This window comes from Ostrea edulis, chromosome 1, assembly GCF_947568905.1.
Source record: "Ostrea edulis chromosome 1, xbOstEdul1.1, whole genome shotgun sequence".
Taxonomy (NCBI): Eukaryota; Metazoa; Mollusca; class Bivalvia; order Ostreida; family Ostreidae; genus Ostrea; species Ostrea edulis.
In genome coordinates this window covers 28,082,831-28,098,388 of record NC_079164.1, presented here as the reverse complement: position 1 = coordinate 28,098,388, position 15,558 = coordinate 28,082,831, and the positions used below count along the sequence as shown (strand labels likewise).

At 35.9% G+C, this 15,558-nt stretch overlaps 1 protein-coding gene across 1 annotated transcript; it reads left to right on the top strand.

Moving 5' to 3' along the window:
• Positions 1-1,803: 1,803 nt before the first annotated feature.
• On the top strand, positions 1,804-14,619 carry LOC125663887 (neuropeptide FF receptor 2-like). The gene is made up of 3 exons (XM_048896309.2): positions 1,804-2,094; positions 5,307-5,971; positions 10,111-14,619. Exons 1-3 carry the CDS (start codon positions 1,866-1,868, stop codon positions 10,363-10,365), a joined length of 1,149 nt encoding a protein of 382 aa, XP_048752266.2. The 5' UTR covers positions 1,804-1,865; the 3' UTR covers positions 10,366-14,619.
• The last annotated feature ends 939 nt before the right edge of the window (positions 14,620-15,558 follow it).

The following is a 15,558-nucleotide window of genomic DNA, read 5'->3' as shown; positions in this document are numbered from 1 at the left end:
ATTTCAAAAATATTAGATATAATGTTTTCAATTTTCATAAATATTTTTTATTAAACATTTTTAGAACGTCTATCTGAGTCGTTTAGGCATGTTTTCTGAGATATTCATATTATGCATCAAAGCACAGCTAAATTTGTACTCTTGAGTAACTTATTTACAAACAAAGTACCTTTTATATTATTCCGGGATAAATCACCAAAAAAAAAAATAAAAAAATAATAGAGTTGAGAGCTTGTATAGCTCTTTCGATGGTGAAATCATAATTCATAAGAAGTGTTTTAGCGAGCCATTAAATAAATTTATAGTGTAATGAGCACACGTGCTTTTGGACAGGCCTTCCGGTAACACTGCCCCCAACCTGTATTTTTAAATTCATAATCAGTGTTGTGATATTTACAAAAAACGGTTTTATGCGATATTGGTGTATTCCATCAAAATCAAACACTTTTAAGTTACATATAGATTTTTAAAGACATGTGGTAAATCCATGAACCCAGGAAATTAAAAAATACAGGGGGGGGGATGCCGGAATTCTCGACCTCAAGCACCTGTTATTTAATGATGTTCCTAATATTAACTGAAATATGACCTGATTATAATTGTTATTCAATATGATAATAAAATTAAAATACTTTTCATCACCTTTTTACAGCAAACGTGTGTAAATGACAGTAATGTTGTTGACGTGCGTTCAAAAGGGGGAAAAAGGATGTAAAACACAGCGGTCTATTCTCTGTAACGTTCATCATCCGGTTTAACCTGACTTTAATCAAATCCACCAGTACGGAACACTGAGCCAACAGCTCTGACACTAGTTTCAAGTATTTTTAACTTGCAGTTCTCACTTTAATCAAGCATGTGACACGAATGACACAGGTACTTAACCACTGGACCTAGATTTTACCTTCTTATTTTACAAAGATATTAATTTTCCCCATTTCGTACTCAACAATATGTATTCCAATGAAAAATATTCCGTTTTATTGAATATTGGTCAAACACGTACACCGAGAAAAAGTTTTTCTGATGCTTTTAGTCAGGGCTTTGATTATTTACCTGATTGAGTCCTTAACTTGAGTCTAGCTGGAGATGTAACGTGCATAATTAAATCCACAATGAATTGATATATTCTAGAATATTTAAGGACTTAGCTAACTCTTGAAATAATTTTCATAAATAAATGACATTTTCAGTATGTGCTTGTATTTGAATTTTTTTTACTAACCTGCAGTTTTTTTAACATCTGTGCTAGATAAATCTTTAGATATAAGTTAGACTTAAGTCTGTTCTCAGTTATGGTCTTGGGGCCGAATAGTAGTATTTTATCAAATGAAACACAACTGATGGAGCTTAAACATTACCCTTGCTGTAATTAGCTAGAGTATTAGTATTAATTACTCAAAACTCTTTATTTACAGTTCGAGGCGGAATCCGCTTACTCGTACATGTATCTTAGAAATCTGCAAAGAATAAAGCGGAGGACATCTGGACGCTTCTTGACAGATTCCGCTTTATTCTTCCTCATTTTCCGTATCTGACTTTAGGCCACCCAAGACCCACTGTAGCGGGGATACCCCTGACGCCCGCTAGAAAAGCATTGTTTCAAAGCCTTTGTACCATGAAAGCTTCAGCCAAAAGTTTGAAGAAATGATAAATGTTCAATATACATGTACATGTAGTCAATAGCGTTTAGGTTTGATGAATTAAGTATATTCTACGTATTTTCTGAAGCTATCGATCTCCCATCTACCCAAGGTATTTAAAGAAACCTGCTTCTTTCTGGTAGTAGAGGCGGCTAGTGCTTTCTAGTGGAGGTATCGTTCACCAGTCTGTATACTGACTTCCGCTCACGCAGTAGGTGCAGTATGGGCTTGTCTGTAGATATGGGGATATTTCTCACCACCATGGCTGTCATATTGTGTTTTGCTGTCGTCAGTAATTTTCTCGTCATTTTCATCGTCATTACAAAAAAGAAAATGAGGAACGTGACAAATGTCTTTATTGGAAATCTTGCAGTCAGTGACGTTATTTTAGGGGCTTTCGTTCTTCCCCAGAAACTTCATGATTTGTCGCATGATGATAACTACCATGAAGGTATGGTTATATTATTTGGTAAATACTTTCTTTGTAAATTCAGTGTTTCTTGGTCTTATAATTGCTATTAGATCGATGCTGCTAATAGACTAAAACGAGTGATAAAAACTGGTTTCTGTATGACATTTCAGGCCTTCACTGTCATATGATTTTTGAAAGATTGAATATTTAAATATTCTTTATCTCTCTGCACATGTAGGTTTGATATAGTATTATTCTGAAATTCAATATATTGGTTTATGTTTGAAACAAAACTTTAAACTACTACAACTAATTTTATATGATTGAAATAAAAGTAAGGAATGCACAACATCCCAATAGAATCGCAACGTTGAAAGAAAAAATGTTGAAGGTATACATATAGCAGGTCTTCAAATTTGAATTTATTGTAATTTTTCCTCTTTCTGACAGCATTGAAAATCGAGGGTATTTTTTTTCAATGTTGCTGCAGCATTTCTTTAATGTTGATATTTTTCGTTATTGAAACAAGGCTGAAAACGCCATGTCCTAACTTTACAAGGCAAACATTTTAAAGTTGAAACAACACTCAATGTTGAATAATAGCCAAAACGTTTGCTACTTCAATTTGAAAAAGAAAATCAAGAGATATTTGAAAATAAAATCAATATGATTTGTTTATATCTTTATATTTAACCCTTTAATAAAATCCATAAGACAGTTTTATCAATATTTGCTTATAAATGCAAAGACCGAATCACTAAATTCTGTTAGGCATATGGAAACTGTCAAACATGTCGTCTGCCCACATGAAACGGTTCTTTTGTAATAATGATAGTAGGGGTGTACATCATATCACACCGATGAAATTATTATTACCCCTTATTAGGGGTGATATGGTATAGACCCCTTCTGTTATTATTACTGACAAAATTACTCGGTCTCACGTGTACAGAATGAAAACAAAGATTTGTTGCCCATTCCTGTCTCAGACAACATAAGTCCACCTCAATCGATGTCTAGGGAAGTTGATCATCCTTCTTATGTGGTTAATATCACCAAACAAACACAAGAAATTAATTCAAGTGGGGAATGTTTCAACAATTCTTCATTCAGTAATTGTATTTTCAATTTCTCGACAACATGGCTGACGGTCACCTATAGTCGACTATACCTACGCTGTTTACAATTAGATAGATTTGAAAAGATATGAACCGTTTAAAGTTCAGATTATACAACTTTGTTAATAATTTGATGTTTATGATATTTAATTGAAAATCAATACAAGAATTAGACTATTATTTTTTTTCAGCATTGCGCACTCTTTTCCTTTACGCTATGACATCGCATGTTGCTATTCAATGGCTATTCCGTTAATCGCTACTTACCCAAAGACGTACGTGGAAATTTAAAATATAAATAAAATTGCACACATTAAAAAAGGTTTTTAAAATGTAAATGAAAGGCGAGGATAACGAATGGTGATCAATCGCACAACTCCCATAAGCAATACAATTAGAAAATTGGGCAAACATGAACCCCTGGATTTACCAGAGGTGGGATCAGGTATCAAGGAGGAGTAAACTTCCCCTGTCGACAGGTCACACCCGCCTTGAGCCCTATATCTTGATAAGGTAAACGGAGTTATCCGTAGTCAAAATCAGTGTGCCAAGAACGGCATACCAATCGGCATGAGACACATCATACAACATTTGACCCAATGATAGGTTGTATTGGCAAACTAGATCGTTATAACGACCATAGAATTTGCCAAGTGCTGACTTTAAACGAGACTTTTGAATCCCCTGTAACATCAACTTGTTTGTCAGTAGCCTTCTTCGATTTAAAATCTGATCCTACGCAGAACAAGAGTTAATCAATTTATATGCACACACCGTTACAGTTATGAGATCTTTCAAAAAATAATTCATTGCTTAAATCAATGCTTTTTGTTTTACGATGATTTTGATGATAGTTTGAATTTTTGCCACATTCTACCGTAAAATTGAAGTTTTATAGTTTCATAAAATGAAATCATATATATATATATATATATATATATATATATATATGTGTGTGTGTGTGTGTGTGTGTGTGTGTGTGTGTGTGTGTGTGTGTGTGTGAAAATGGAAGTACATTTAAATATGAGTGATCCCAAAGGTTATGCTGTGCATGTGATTGGTGAGACGCTATTAGCAAATTTTCTGACAGTAACTTTATTTCAAATAACAACTGAATTCCAATCAATATCAAAGATGCTCAAAATAAATTCGACCTACATGTACATTGTATATGACAAATTCATCAACTTCATTTCCTGTGTCAAAATCATCCAAATATCAAAGTTGAATATGCATGTATATAAAAAGTTGAATCGGTATTGAATCAACGTCGACGCGCCTGTTCTGAAGTGAGATGTAAAATGAAGTAAACACGATTGGGTGCTCGTAAACGCGCTATTTTATTTCAACAGAGAGTCAGATAATTGTTATGATGGTGTCTACGATTGCGGTCTTGTTGAAAATGGCTACGATGCTTCATACAATTGATCTTCTTATCAACAATGATCAAGAATATTCCTCACCAAGTGAGCTATTTTCACGTATCGCACAGGGTCCGCTTGTGACCTTGTCATGAAATAATAAGTAATCAAACGTTCAATAGCTAATGAAGTATATACCGTATGGCTAATTGTACTTAAAGCTGAATTCATTCATAACACTTACCGGGTATATTTTTCCCGCGTTAATGATCTTTTTTAAATAGGGACTTATCGTGAAATAAAATGAGCTCAGTAATTTAATGGAATGCTTAACAGAATATAGGATTCTTGTACAGAAATGATAACGTGTGAAACGGTGTATTTATATCTAAAGTTTCTTGAAATGGAATTGAATGAGTCATTGTTCTTTACTATGGAGACAGCCAGCCACTGCTTATCAACTTTCCCCAATTCCATCAACATTCATACAACAGTGTTAGATCTCTTCGTTTCCTAAGGGAATTCGATTTCATAATACACAGGGTATAGAGAAATATTAATTATTGAAGATATTAACGTGAGCATTTTCCAATAAATCATTCCCATTGAAACCAAGTAAACACTATATTAATCATTGTACATTGTTAACTTTGTAGATACTGATTTCAGCTGAGTTGGATTGCAAACATGAAAACATTTCATTGCTTTCTGAAATATGAAATGATTACACAGGAAAACATATATTGCTTCAGATTTTCAAATTTAATTTTAGGTGAAATCCTCTGTAGAGTTATCAACGGATTTCCTATATTATGCATCACATCCTCCATATTCACCCTGGTCGCAGTGTCCTTTGAGAGGAAACAGAGCATTGTATACAGTTTTCGTCCCCAAATTACTCTATCCACCTGCAGGAAGCTGGTGGTATCTATGTGGGTCCTCGCGGCCATTGTGGCCACTCCCTCATTTGTGGAATACACAGTGAAGACCGTGACCTTGAGAGGGAACGTCACCGCGGAGTCATGTAGCAGCACATTTACAACGAACTACTCCATTTTAAATGGACTCTGTGTTCTTCTGCTTGCGTATGTCGCTCCATTGATCATTATGTGGTATAACTATGCCATAATCATTAGATTCGTAATGAAGAAAACGTCGTCTGTAAATGATGCTTCAACTTTTCCACCTTCTCAGATTAAAACAGATGCACATTATGAAGCAAAGAAAGACCAATCCAACAGAGCAACGAATTCTCCTGTAGAGCCAGAGACATCGACGTCTCGACTCGAGACATACAAAACGACAGAAAAGAAAAACAAACCCGTTCAAAAGAGTTTTCTATTGGCCAACCGAATCAAGATCATACAGATGCTGATTATCGTTGCAGTGTTATTTGCCATCAGCTGGTTGCCGTACTTCGTATCGTTACTCATTGCAGTAAGTATCATCAGTTCACCCAAGGGATAATTGTTAATGATGCAAAAGCAAAATCATTAAGACTTTCATTTCTCGGCTAATGAGCAAAGGGCAAAATGTCCCAAGCCATTTCATCTACATACATATATGTCATCACATACTGTTTTGAAAGAATTTGAATTGAGAATACCTTATGTAAGAAAACGTTAGTCCAGTTTTGAAACTTGAGTTGGCAACCGTGCACCTGTGTGTAGATGACAAGTCAAGCAATGGAAAGGTTTTTCATAATGATACCAGGAATATTTGAAGAAAAAGTAGATTTTTCACTGGCTCCGCGTATACACCAGATATCTTACTTATGACCATATTTAAATTTAAGCAAAGTAACAGGAAAAGTTAATAAAGGGTATTGTTTTCTCATTGATAAGTATTGTCACAAGCCGTGATTACCATAGGGGATCAAAGTTTTACATACAGATATATAGGGAGAAAATTTTTAAAAATCTTCTTCTCAAGAATCACTGGGCGAGGAAAGTAAAAATTTACATGAAAGCTTTTTGTCATAGTGCAGATTCAAGCTTGTTAAAATCATGGCCCTCGGGGTAGGATGGAGCCACAGTAGGGGAACAAAGTTTTGCATACAAATATATAGGGGACACCATTAAAAATCTTCTGAAGAATCACTGGGCCAGAAAAGTTTACATTTACTTGAAAGCTTCCTGACATAGTATAGATTCAAGGTTGTTAAAATCATGGTCCCCGGGTGTAGGGTGGGGGCCACAATAGGGGATCAAAGTTTTACATACAAATAGAGAAAATCATTAAAAATCTTTTGAAGAGTCACTGGGCCAGAAAAGTTTACATTTACTTGAAAACTTTCTGACATAATGGAGATTCAGGCTCATTAAAATCATGACCCCCAGGGATACGGTGGGGCCACAATAGGGGATCAAAGTTATACATACATGTACTAATATATACAGAAAATCTTTAAAAATCTAAATCTTCTCAAGAACCATTGGGCCAAATTTTTTTTTTACATGAAAGCTTCCTGGCATAGTGCAGATTCAAGTTTGGAAAAATCATGGCCCCCGGGGGTAGGTTGGGGCCATAATAGGCTGCGAATATGTATGGGAAATCTTTAGATATGGGCCAAGGTGACTCAGGTGAGCGATGTGGCCCATGTCATCTTGTTATCGAAGCTGACGATATTCCATCAAAGCAGGTGTTATGCGAGATCTACTTAATTAAAACCCTTTCATATATTAAATCTGCACCATCATTGCATCAGAATATTACCATCTATAGTGGGCACACTGCAGAGATACATTTGATGATTATGGTGTCAAATAACTTTTATGCAATCAGACCATTTTTAGCTTACCTGAACCAAAGGCTCAAGGGAGGTTTGCTGATTGAAATTTGACCCTTGTCTGTCGGCGTCGTCGTACAATTTCACATTTTCATCTTCTTCCCTTCTCCACAACCACTGGACCAATTTCAGCCAAACTTGGTACAAAGCATTCTTGTGTGAAGGGGATTCAAGTTTGTTCAAGTGAAGGGCCATGCCCCCTTCAAAGGGGTATAATCACAAAAATAGGATGGTGCCATTTTAAAATCTTCTCAAGAACCACTGGTCCAGAAAAACTAAAATTTACATGAAAGCGTTCTGACATAGTGGAGATTCAGGTTCATTAAAATCATGACCCCCACGGGTAGGTTGGGGCCATAATAGGGGATCAAAGTTGTGCATGCGAATATATAAAGAAAATCTTTAAAAATCTTCTTCTCAAGAACTACTGGGCCAGAAGAGGGGAGATATGAAATATTCCTGATATAAGGTAGATTCAAATTTGTTCTCTACCCCCGGGGGTAGGATGGCGCCACATCAGGGATCAAAGTTTTACGTGCGGATATATAGGAAAAACATTTCCAGAACCACTGGACCAATTTTAATCAAACTAAAAAACAATCATCCATAGGTGGACGATGCCCCCTCCAGATGGGAAATAATCACAAAAATGCAAGAATAGGGTGGTTTAATGATTTTATATTGTTTAACGTTCCTCTCGAAAATCTTTCACCCATATGGAGACGTCACCATTGACGGTGAAGGGCTGCAAAACTGAGGCCTATGATCGGTGCTTACAGCCTTTGAACAGGGAGAGATCTTTATCGTATCACATGTGCTGTGACACGGGGCCTCGGTTTCTGCGGTCTCATCCGAAGGACCACCCAATTTAGTCGCCTCTTTCAACAAGCAAGGGATAATGAGGACCTATTCTAACCTGGATCTCCACGGGAACTAAAATAATCTGAAGTTCATATAAAAAGATACTGGAGTTCATCATTGACATTATCTACGTAGTCTTTGGTAATGAGGTCTTCCAAGAGTCTGTTGCACGAATTTTGCCCCTTTATTAGCTGACCTGTTCTTATTTTCATACGAGGCAGAATTTATTTACAGGCTTCTACTGGGGAAGAAAAAATACATTACTGTGGCCTTCAACTTGACATTTAGATATATTGACATTTTATCTATTAATACTCATTTTCGAATCGATATATCTCAGTGCCACATTGTTTTCGGTATCTGCATTTTCGGTACCTGGGAATTTTATTGAACATAAATGTTAACGGCAAACAAACAACTCAACTTCATGACAAACGCGATGATTTCAATTTCCCAATCGCCAACTTTCCATATTTATATAGTAGCATACCGGTACCATTATCACTTTCATATAGTATTTCAGTCTCTCAACTGATTCGATACGCACGAGCATGCTCTCCGTATGATCAGCTTTTTTAAATCAAGACAAGTTACTGACAAATACGTTTATGTTTCTGGGGTTTCAACAGTCTCATTTGAAGTCAACATTTCTCTAATTTTATGGTCAATAACGATCTAATTTACAAATACCTACTGTCATTACGTCGAATGCTTTCTGACATGTTTCACATGTCAGGCGGTTTTTTATATACTGAGTGTGACTCCGTTTACCTTATCAAGATATAGGGCTCACATCGGATGTGGCCGGTCAACAGGTGATGCTTACTACTCCTAGGCACCTGATCCCACCTCTGGCGTGGTCAGGGGTCCGTGTTTGGCCTACTCTTAATTTTGTATTCTTTATAGGAATTATGAGAGTGATCACTGTTCGTTATCTTCACTATTTCATCTAATACAATTCCTGATTTATAAGATGATATCGATAAACTTAAAAATGACAGTTATATAACATAAATGAGTGAACATACACTTTTCTATTTTTAGACATTTACAACTGTTTTTTGTGTGATAACTTTTTAAAGCTCCAATGTGCTGATTTCCCCATATAATACATCTTACTATGATGCGAATCAGAACCTTGGGATGGGATTATGAAAATTAACATGTAATGTCAAGTGTATTTAAAGCGAGAGCATTTTCTGTGTATGATCAATTTTTGAATGAAGGCAAGCTACTGACAAATACATGTATGTCGATATTACAGGTGTTTCAACAATCTCGTTTCATGTCAGTATTTCGCAAATTTTATGGTCGTTATTAATGATCTTGTGTGCAAATACAGTCAGTAGTTAGGTCGAATGCTGTTTTACGCGTTTCTTAACAATTGTTAGGTCGTTCTTGATAGTTTAGTTCTGACTACGGATCATTACGTTTACCTGATCAAGATAGAGTGCTTACGGTGGGTGTGACCGATCAACAGATGATGCCTTTATGCATAATTGATCACGTTTTTCATCATGAGTTCACCTCACGTACCTAACAAACTAGACAGTGATTCCTTAAATCAGTCTTGATATTATATTGTATTTTGTAAATGCATACCACTATGAGAGGTTAGTTCCTGGATATTTTGCCACCTTAGTACATCCATGTAAAACCTTAGCAGATGCGAAGTAATTTCAAATTAACATTTTCCTTTAGGGAAAACATTTGCAAATGTAAATATCTAAAATGAATTTAAACATTATTGTTGAAGTAGTGTTACATTTATTAAGTATCATTTTGAAGTTTCACTGAGTGCATGTTTCTTTAACAATACTGTTGGCTAAACTACGCAGCATTACACGGATGAAATATAATGAAACATAGTTTGTTTTTATCATTTTACCCAAAACAGTTTTGTACCACTGTTGTTGTCATTTTTAAGAAAGTGAATGGATCAGATGACAGTGAAGATGTGACAGGATCATACAACCTCCTAAAGATATTCCTGGCGACCTTTAGCACCGGATACAACGTCATCATTTACGTCATCTTCAATCCAAACTTCAGGAATGCCATTCTGGATATCGTATGTTGCAGAGGATTAAAGAAGAGGCGCAATCAATGGAATTCTGGATCGGAAGCTACACACTTGAGGAATAATGGCAAAAATGGAATGCATGTATCAAGTGTTGCTTGAAAGTACACAAATTAGTCCCAGATCAACGAAACCCCATCATGTTATATCTTGTACCATAATGTTGTATTTACGAGGTTTAATCCAAAAGTTCGTTAATTTTTTTCTCATGAATTTTATAGTGATGAAACAACGACATACCGTAAATTATACTTAGTTATGTCTAATATGACTAGAAAATCTTATAACCTTTTGATAACAGAAAGTTTCAAAATGGTGTATTGGTGAAATGTCATCCCAAATGGTCGCCGGCGATGATTTGGGATGGAGCATGTAACAGACGTTAAGTTAAAAATACCAAGTCATACGCGTGTTACAATACCAAGTCATACGCGTGTTACAATACCAAGTCATACGCGTGTTACAATACCAAGTCATACGCGTGTTACAATACCAAGTCATACGCGTGTTACAATACCAAGTCATACGCGTGTTACAATACCAAGTCATACGCGTGTTACAAGTCATACGCGTGTTACCATGCACTTTGAAAAAAAAATATTTTTCAAAGTGCGTGGATGTCGACCATATCAACACACTTTGCAAAAAACAAATCTTGCACGGTTCAGTCGATTTTCTTGAAGCTTTCAAAATTGATAGATAATTATTTGAAACTTAATATTTTATGATGACGTCACTTCCAGATCTGAGATTTAGAAGTTTTGTGGATTTGGGTAATTATAAGGGCCTGGGTCTGCGAGAGCCCTACAATGATCAAACTGACCGTCCCTCCGACCGTCCGTCCGATTTCATTTGTCTTGAGCAATATTACTTTCTCTTGACCAAGTCTGGCCAAAGCTTTACCCATAGATTGCCCATGGGTAGAGGGTGTGCAGTGACCTTGATCGAATTTCCTAGATCAAAAGTCACTGTTTATAAACCTATCTGTGTAAGATCTTTGTATGGAGCATATTTTCTCTATACCCTTGACCCAGTCGGGCTCAGACTTCCCCATGTGTAGTGGCCATGAACCGATTTTCTAGATTAAGGGTCAAAGCCGAACTAACTTCTCTGTGTAAAGTCGTTGTCTGGAGCATATTTCTCTCCCCTTGGCTTTATCAGACTCAAACTTCATCCATAAACCTTTGCTGAGTACAGAATGGTCCTCTCCGAAAACAATATTTTAGAACTACTTTGCTTGTATATTGCTAAAAGCGGAATCCTTTGAGATGGTCACCATTTCAACAACGTCCAATTTCATTACGCTACCTGAGTCACTCTTAAGACCCATTGTTATCGGTCCCCATCCGGCGTCCGTCGTTCGCCGTGCGTTAACAATTGAACATATTCAAATTCTTCTCAAGTACTACTGAGACAATCTTTACGAAAGTTTGCATGTAGCATCTGTAGAGCGAAAAGGGGCATAAATTATAAATTTTACGATCCTTACCCTACAGGAACCTTGCATTTTGGGTAAAAGCTGTAAAAAAAAAATTACAATCTTTAAAAATTGTCTTCCCTACTGGACATGGAGCAGACAAACTGAGTAAGTTGAGTATATGAAAATAATGAGCAAGGAAACCCCTAACAACATTATGAATTTCATGACCTCCAGGGCAGGGGTTCTTGAGCTTAAAAATTCAAACCTAGTGTGTTGACATGGTCCCAAATTTAACACATTTGTGCCAAAATGTAATTACATGTTATGTATAGGAAGAAAGTTGACGGGTTGGACAAAGTAATTCAAATTATATGGTAAATCCGCTTGCATACCCGCTACACTAAAATATAAAGGGTCGCATCGGAGGTAAAATTCAATTTAACATTCGCTTGCATAATCATGAAATGTCTGTTCAATAGAATAAATCAAGTGGGTTAACGAATTTGACCATTGACGAGACTCTCTAGATGCTAGTGTAGCGAGTATGCGAGCGGATCTGAAATAAATTTTTAATTAAATTGGGGGTGGGGCTTGTCTACATGCAATCAATTTGAATGGTTTGGCGTTAAAAAATCATAAAGATCGGCATGTATCTTTGGTTTTCCCTTTCCCATTTCCGACAACGGTAGATCAATTCCTCTCATTTTGAGAAAGATTTACAACAGCTAATTATTCCCTCTACTAATTAAAATCAAAGTTCCAGAAGTTTTGTTTTATATAAAATATATTATCGTTAAGTGTCGCCATGAAAAATAATGATGTACACTAACAAAGCATTTTGAAAACTTTTTTCAAAGTGCGTTGGTTGACTTGGTCCCAAATTTAATGCCCTTTACAAAAATCCAACCTTTTCTAGATATATATTCTCTGCCTATTTTTACATATTTTCATGAAGCTTCACCCTCATGTCATATATGTCTTTATACCATTGAGAATCAAATCCCTTTCTAGTTTTCAGCTGCAACAAAATGCCAAAATATGTGAAACTGTTTGACAGATGTTTTTGAAATCTAAGCGCCTCTATTCAATTAAAGATTCTACTCTGTTGGGAGCTTGTGAAAATCAAACGTTTTTTGTCTAGAAATTTTAGGTTCAAAGTATATATCTAAAAGATCACATTCTCACTGGTTCTAAGTTCAAGGTCAGCTCTTGATTGATGTGATTTCGTAACCATTTAGCCATGTATTGATACCAGGCTTTCTTTGTTGAGAAAAGAGTAATATGAATGCCATTATATTATACTTTGATTTGAAAAAAAAAATAAGCATGGCATTGCATAACACTGCATTCTATTGATTCTTTTTGGGGGTTGACAGTTTTATGACAACACTGTTGCTGTATAATCTGTACTGTTATATGTCTGTACTAATGTCGTACCCCCCCCCCTCCCCCCTGTGTCTGTTAACTCTATGCTGTCTATTGCTACACAGTTTAATTACCCAATAATTTAAAGGTCATATGAAACGACATTCTAAAGGAATTGCATCTTCAAAAGTCAAGGGTTATTGATTCGTTACCTTGCAATAACCCTTGACATCAGTCGCTAAATAAAAGTTGGGTTCATTAGACGCAATCCACTATAAATAAAACAGCCAATGAAATCACTGCATCTTGTTATGGTGTAGATGGATACAAATGGCACGATCTCATACTGCTGTATTGATAAACACGCGCAATTGTAATATTGCTTAAACGATTGAAATAGCCATCAATACACGTGTTTTTATTTGAATCTCTCGCTTCGCGTTGTTATAAATAGAACCACATTCTCGTTGGTTCACACTCTTGTGGAACCAATCAGAACGAGCCCAACTTTTTGATAGTCACTGATGTCAAGGGTTAGTGCGAGGTAATGAATCAAGAACCCTTAACTTGTGAAGATGAAGGAATTGAGTTATGTATGCGAATTCATTAATCAATGAATATTTGAAAACAGAATTTATTTTAATTTTTTTTTCAATGCAAGATAACGTCAAAACAACCGATCAAATGTTCTCGATCAGGAAAATGATCTTCGATGATCGTGGCTTATCTCCCTTGTGGATGACGTCAGAAAGACCCACTATGATGTAAACAAAAGAGTATGTATAAAATTATAATTAAGCATTTATTGCATCGCTTTAAAAATGTCATAGTGTGCGGCATTCAATTGTAGTATTAGGTCGCAGAAGGGGTGGTCATGTATCTCTTCCCAAGGGATCCCAAATTTAGAAAAAACAACATGGGTACTAAATCTCCGACAAGATTTATTTTCACACGTTGTCACGATCACTTCAAGGTTATGTGCGAAACATTTCACAGATGACCATTTTTCAGTACATCCGTCGATAGCCAAACAATATGGGTACAAAAAGAGCAATGTAAAACCAGACGCTTTGCCAATCATTTTTGATTTTCCAAACATTGAAACAAATCAACTTCACCGCTTACTTCAAGCGAAGAGCACTAGCTGGAATCTGGAGACCCCCTCTCCGAAAACTATAAAATAAAAATAACCAACAAACAACGATTTGGGAATTTCACACTTTTGGGGCATATGAGGAAACACCATATGACGGCATCCATAATGATACCGTTACTACATGTTTAAGAGGTACCGTACACCTACATGAATATTTTAGCATAACTACTTTTCTGGTTATTCGTATCGAAAGGGAATTGGGATTACCATTACAGTTTTTAGACATATTCTATTACGATTAATCATAAATGAAATGTACATAAGTTCATACGGCTTTTGATATTTTCAATATAATCGTTAAACTTCAGTATCTGAACGATAGCCGTGTATCAAATTCATCCCAGGTACAGGTTTACAGCTATATATCTTATCAATGCAGATTATTATACACGTAATTACGCAATGCAACTTTCATTTATACCAATCTTTATGTTAATAAAGTAAAATATCACTGTTAGAAATCGTTTCATGTGACTTTTTTAAGTACACAGTAAACCACAATTACAGCGAACACGCTTAGAATAAATTCAAACTTACAGCGACGTGATTTTCATTTCCTGTAGTTTTAAAACATATTCGTTAATACTGATTTTGACTAAGGATTGCTCCGTTTCTCTGATCAAGATATAGGATTCACGGTAGGTATTAGCCAGTCGATTGGGATGCTTGTTCGTCCTGGGTATCTGATCCTACCTCCATTGTGAAGGTGTCTGTGTTTGTCCTACTCTTAAATTTGTATTCGTTGTGAGAAATATGAGAGGATCACTGTTCGTTATCTTCATTTTTTCATTATGAACTCATTGGATATAACGGGTTACGTTTATAACGAACGTCAATTGTCGCCCCAACACTTCGCATAAGTGTGACGTGTAACCGAGCGGATTTACCAAAAATATTCAAATACAATAAATAATAATACACTAAAGTTAAACTATATTCCACAATTTAAACTGAACTAACTGCTCAAAAAATGATTTGTTCTGATTCGTGGGATAAGCCCAGATCACTTCTGAGAACCGTTAAAGATACAAAAATAATAAAACAATCAATTACAACTTTGAGACGGAGCAATGATTCTTAGCTAATAAAAAACTCAAAATGGGATGGGAAAACTTGTTGATTCAGATGCTGGCCCACTTAACTAAGTATGTATCTTTTATTATAAAGATTGTCCTTATTATTAGGGAGATAGGGAAGGAAAAACTTGTTCAGCCACGTCTAATCCCTGTCTTACCTAAGGTGTTTTCAACTTGTCTTCTACCAACGAAGCGAGGAGCTGCAGTGACTGCGCTCTTTATATACTACCTAGACTGATTTTGATTGGCTGATAACCTTTCTTGATTTTCAATGCATA

Bases quoted from the DNA above. Each gene is read 5' to 3' on its own strand.
- LOC125663887 (XM_048896309.2), top strand. From the start codon at position 1,866: ATGGGCTTGTCTGTAGATATGGGGATATTTCTCACCACCATGGCTGTC. The intron at 2,095-5,306 runs GTATGGTTATAT...ATTTAATTTTAG, and splicing joins TGATGATAACTACCATGAAG to GTGAAATCCTCTGTAGAGTT. The intron at 5,972-10,110 runs GTAAGTATCATC...GTCATTTTTAAG, and splicing joins TCGTATCGTTACTCATTGCA to AAAGTGAATGGATCAGATGA.